Source organism: Manacus vitellinus, unplaced genomic scaffold (assembly GCF_001715985.3).
Source record: "Manacus vitellinus isolate BGI_N305 unplaced genomic scaffold, ASM171598v3 scaffold_100_pilon, whole genome shotgun sequence".
NCBI classification, from domain to species: domain Eukaryota; kingdom Metazoa; phylum Chordata; class Aves; order Passeriformes; family Pipridae; genus Manacus; species Manacus vitellinus.
The window spans coordinates 939,505-944,259 of NW_021938794.1; the positions used below are offsets into that span (position 1 = coordinate 939,505).

At 57.1% G+C, this 4,755-nt stretch overlaps 1 protein-coding gene across 1 annotated transcript in view; it reads left to right on the forward strand.

Annotated features, from left to right (window-relative positions):
• Nucleotides 1-4,755, forward strand: part of SCN4A (sodium voltage-gated channel alpha subunit 4) — a 33,650-nt gene that overhangs the window by 20,357 nt on the left and 8,538 nt on the right. The window contains exons 16-19 of the mRNA XM_029963202.1: nucleotides 1,680-1,809; nucleotides 2,121-2,275; nucleotides 3,665-3,838; nucleotides 4,544-4,666. Of these exons, the coding sequence (XP_029819062.1) occupies nucleotides 1,680-1,809; nucleotides 2,121-2,275; nucleotides 3,665-3,838; nucleotides 4,544-4,666 (582 nt within the window). The remainder of the gene's footprint in view (nucleotides 1-1,679; nucleotides 1,810-2,120; nucleotides 2,276-3,664; nucleotides 3,839-4,543; nucleotides 4,667-4,755) is intronic.

Consider the following 4,755-nt stretch of genomic DNA (forward strand, 5'->3'; position numbering starts at 1 on the left):
TCCCAGGGAACAAGGGACAGGAGGAGAGGGAACGGCCTCCAGCTGTGCCAGGGGAGGGTCAGGTTGGATACTGGGAAAATTTCTCTGCAGAAAGGGTTGTCCAGTCCTGGCAGAGCTGCCCAGGGAAGTGGTGGAGTCCCCATCCCTGGAGGGATTTAAAAGCCATGTGGCACTTGGGGACACGGGTCAGTGGTGGCCTTGGCAGTGCCGAGGGGTGGGTGGGTTCGATGATCTCAGAGGGTTTTTCCAACCTGAAGGGATGGGGCTTGGGGGCTCTTGCCATGGGACCAGCACAGTTATCCCCATCCCCACCTGAAAGGACCTGCCCTGAGCACCAGCCACAGGGCTCCCAGGTTCCATGAGCTGTCCAAGTGCCCCTCTAGGGACACCTTTCCCCCCATCTCCAGGGTGGCTGCTCTGATTTGTCCCCACCTCATCCCTTTGCAGGATTGTCCTGGAGCAGATGGTCTCTGTGTGTCCTTCCCCGGGGTCACAGCCTGCCTGGCCCCACGCCGAGGCCTCCTAATCCCCTTGGCCCTCCTCTCCCCTCCTCCAGCCCCAGCAGAGGGTGGTCCCACTGATCCTGGAGAGCCACCAGCTGACAGCTCGTGCCACCCCCAGAGCCGTGTCCTGCTCCTCCGGGCAGTGTCCTGCGCCTTCCCAAAGGCTCCCCCAAAGCAACATCTTCTCATGGAGATGTGGCTGTGGCCGCTGGAGCTGCAGGCAATGACAGTGCCTCAGTTCACTCCAGGGGCTCTTCCCTGCTTTCTGGAGGATGGAGCAGCTCTTTTATGCACTTCCAAAAGCACGAGCAGCCTCGGGGGAGGATTTTCTCCTTCCCACGAAAACCGACACCATCCCGTGTTGGAGATACCTATCCAAGATCTTCTGGTTTCTGCTGCTCCCAGGTAGGACAGGCAGGGCTGGGGATCTGCTCTGTATTCAAGTGCTGCAGAAGGTCTTCTCGGAAAGCCAAAAAAAAAAAAAAAACACAGAGGAAAAAGAATCCCAGGGGCTTGCCAAGGTTTTCTCTTGTCATCAGCCCCTCCGGGCCTTGCTGAGTGGTGTCTGGGAAGTCAGCCAAGCTGAGCTGTGGAGCAGGATGGAGCTGGAGAGAGGTATTTGGGATGCAGGTTTTGAACTTGGGTGAACCTCAGGCAAAGGGCCCTTCGGCACGAGCTGAGCCGGCAGGATGTGAGAGGAGTGCCATGGTGGCTTCTTAGGTTTCTGTAGGTCTTATTGCACCAAAGGGGTTTGGCAGAGGAATTCCTCAATGGGGACATGCAGAGCAGGAGGAGGAGGTGAGAAAATCAGCCTGAGGTGATGGTACAAGTAGATGGGAGGTGGACCTGCTGTGCTGGGAGGAAGGCTGGGGTGAGGGGACCTTTTGCTCCTCTGAAGCTGGATGAAAAGTGAAGCTTGTGAAAGCTCAGGTACCAACAACCCTCCAAGGTTTGCAGCCCTGGACAATTCAACAGCTTCACTCTGGGCTGTGTTTCCATAGGGGAGGGACTTGAGGCATCCTCCAAGCCACGGGGTCCCACCAGCCAGGTCTCACCAGCTGTCCTGGTACTGCCAGGTCTCTCCGCGGGCAGGAGGAGGGTGGCTGGAGGCAGCCAAAGCCCAGGAGTGTCCCTCCTGCAGGGCAGCCCAGCCTGAATCCTCCTGTCCCTCTGCAGAACCCCCTGTGCAGCGACAATGCCTCGTCCCTGTGCAGCACCGTGGACTACAAACCCCCCGCCCCCGAGGAGGAGGAGGTGGCAGAAGTGGCCGAGGAGAGCAACGAGCCCGAGGAGTGTTTCACCGAAGGTGAGGGGCCAAGCAGGGCAGGAGACCCTGTGGAGAGGGGCAGGGGGGTGTGGAGGGGCCAGTGCCAACCAATTCTTGCAGCATAAGGACCCCCAGGCTCACTGAGCTCAGCCCAAACTCCAAATCCTCCTGTACTGCCCCAGAGACGATCCCCATGGGATCCCCTCTTCCACCCCACCTAAGCCCAGCAGGGTCCTGCTCCAGCCTCCACCACTGACGGTTTGAAATGCCAATAAAAACCATGGATAGTGTCTCGTTGGTGGAAACACCCTGGCCAGGAGGTGACCCCCAGCTCTGTGTCCCACCCCCAGCCTGCGTGAAGCGGTTTCCCTGCCTCTACGTGGACGTCACCAGCGAGAAAGGGAGGATATGGTGGAACATCCGGAAAACCTGCTTCCGCATCGTGGAGCACGACTGGTTCGAGACCTTCATCATCTTCATGATCCTCCTCAGCAGTGGGGCACTGGTAGGTCCCACCTTCTGCCTGGTCCCACTTGCTCTGCAGCAGCTTCCCAGCACGGGGGAGCACAGGGAGGTGGGCAGGACCCGGGCTCTGGGTGTGTCCTGGTTGTCTCCTGTGCCGTCACACAGCTGTGGGCAGATGTTGGATTGAAAAGCCCGTTTGGCTCAGGTCTGTCCAATGCACAGCCTTGCAAGGGGGTCTAAACATACTCTAAGAGTTGTGGTGTGGCAACTCCTCCCCAGCATCCAGGGGCTGTTGGTCCATGGGCTCGAGGGATGTGACTGCAGCTCCCACTCCAGTTACTGATGTCAGCCACAAACTACCTTCTGCACCTTCTATTTGGCCTCATGTGGGCACTTGGTGTGTTCAGCTGGAGAAGAGGAGACCGAGGGGAGACCTCAGTGCAGTTACAGCTGCCAGGGGAGGGGCAGAGGAGGGGCAGGGACTGAGCTCTGCTCTGGGGGGACCAGGGACAGCACCCAGGGAATGGCTGGAGCTGTGTCAGGGCAGGGTTAGGTTGGCTATTAGAAAGAGATTCTTCCCCCAGAGGGTGGTTGGGCACTGCCCAGGCTCCCCAGGGCAGTGGGCACAGCCCCAAGGCTACCAGAGCTCAAAGATTGTTTGGATGACACTGCCAGGCACAGGGTGTGACTCTTGGGGAAGGTCCTGTGCAGGGCCGGGAGCTGGACTCGATGATCCTTGTGGATCCCTTCCAACCCAGCATATTTTGTGATTCCGTGACCTGGATGTCCATTTAAATCCACCTCATTAATAAGCTGTGTGTCAGCCTGTTGGCCTTCTGAATTTTTGGGCTGGACATAACCCAGAGGCCCCTGGAAAGACCAACCTCTCTGCAGGTTTGGAGGCGAAGAGAGAGGGAGGGAGAACAGAGGGACTGAGGGGGGTTTTCAGACATACTTTACATGTCTGCATCGTGCTCTGAGGTGCAGTTTGGGGATGTCTGAGGTTGTAGCTGGTGCCAGAATTGACAGCTGTGCTAAACGAGCTGTGCAACACCTGGTCACCACACCCGTACCTCTGACACCTCACACACCACGGGGGTGGAGCAGTCACCCAAAGTCCTGAGGGCGTTTTCAAAGCATCCAAAGGTGTGGGTTGGTGTCCTGGCTTTTGACTTCAGATGGGTGGGAATCTGATGCAGCTGGGCTTTTTTACTCCAAGCCAAACACCACCCCACAAAGCCAACAGGAACTTGCAAACAAGAGTTAGGCCCCAAGTTGATTGGGTACATGAATAAATGCCACCCATCATCGGGCTCTCAGCTTCCCACGCTTCCCCAGGCCCTAGGGAAGCAGGTGTGGATGTGGCTGCCCTGGGAAGCAGCGGGTCTGATGGCAGAATGACTGTCACATAGCTCCGTGCCTCTTGCAGGCGTTCGAGGACATCTACATCGAGCAGCGGAAGGTGATCCGGACCATCCTGGAATACGCAGACAAGGTCTTCTCCTACATCTTCGTCATCGAGATGCTGCTCAAGTGGGTGGCCTATGGCTTCAAGGTGTACTTCACCAATGCCTGGTGCTGGCTGGATTTCCTCATCGTTGATGTACGTGATGAGCACCTCTAGGGCCGGAGCCAAGGGGTTTGGGGGCATTAGGGGGTTGCAGCAGGCTGTTGGAAATGAACCCACACTGTATTTGAAAGGATAATGGTGTGGCTGTGGAACAAGGGCTGAGAACATTTGTTAAAATAATGGTCTTCCACGGGATGGACCATTTCTTTCCCTGGTTGCAGAAACCCTTTCAAACCACCTCTGTTTTACACCAAAGCCAAGAACAGCCTGTGCTGTTCTACGAGATCCCAATAGGGATATGAAGGGACATGGGGTCTCCTAAATGCTCCGTGACAGAGCAAGCTGTTCTTCCTGTGCAGTATTTCTGTGTCCCCTATCAGCTCCACCCTCACACTCAAGAGGTGGGGACATCCTGCCCCATCCCTGGAAGTGTCCAAGGCCAAGTTGGACACTGCTTAGAACAACCTGGTCTAGTGGAAGGTGTCCCTGCCCATAGCAGGGGCGTGTAACTGAATGAGCTTTGAGGTCCCTTCCAACCCAAACCGTTCTGGGATTCTGTGATCCTTGAGGTGACTGGTCACCACAGACCCCAAGGACTCAATGTCTGTGACCCAAACCTAGAGCATGGCCACCAGCCTGAGGAAGTGTTGGGGAGAGAGGGAAGGCAGGAGCTGGAGGATGTGGCTTAGTTGTGTTTCCACCTGAGATGCTGCTAATCCCTTGGGCTGCTCCTTCCAGGTTTCCCTGGTCAGCCTGACAGCAAACTGGATGGGATACTCCGAGCTGGGAGCCATCAAGTCCCTGCGGACACTGAGGGCTCTGAGGCCGCTGCGCGCCCTGTCCCGATTCGAAGGCATGAGGGTGAGTGACTGCCCTGTGTGCTGCTGGCTCTGACATGGACATGCAACACTGCACCCTTCAGCAGCCACCTGCACCAGGGACACGTCCCA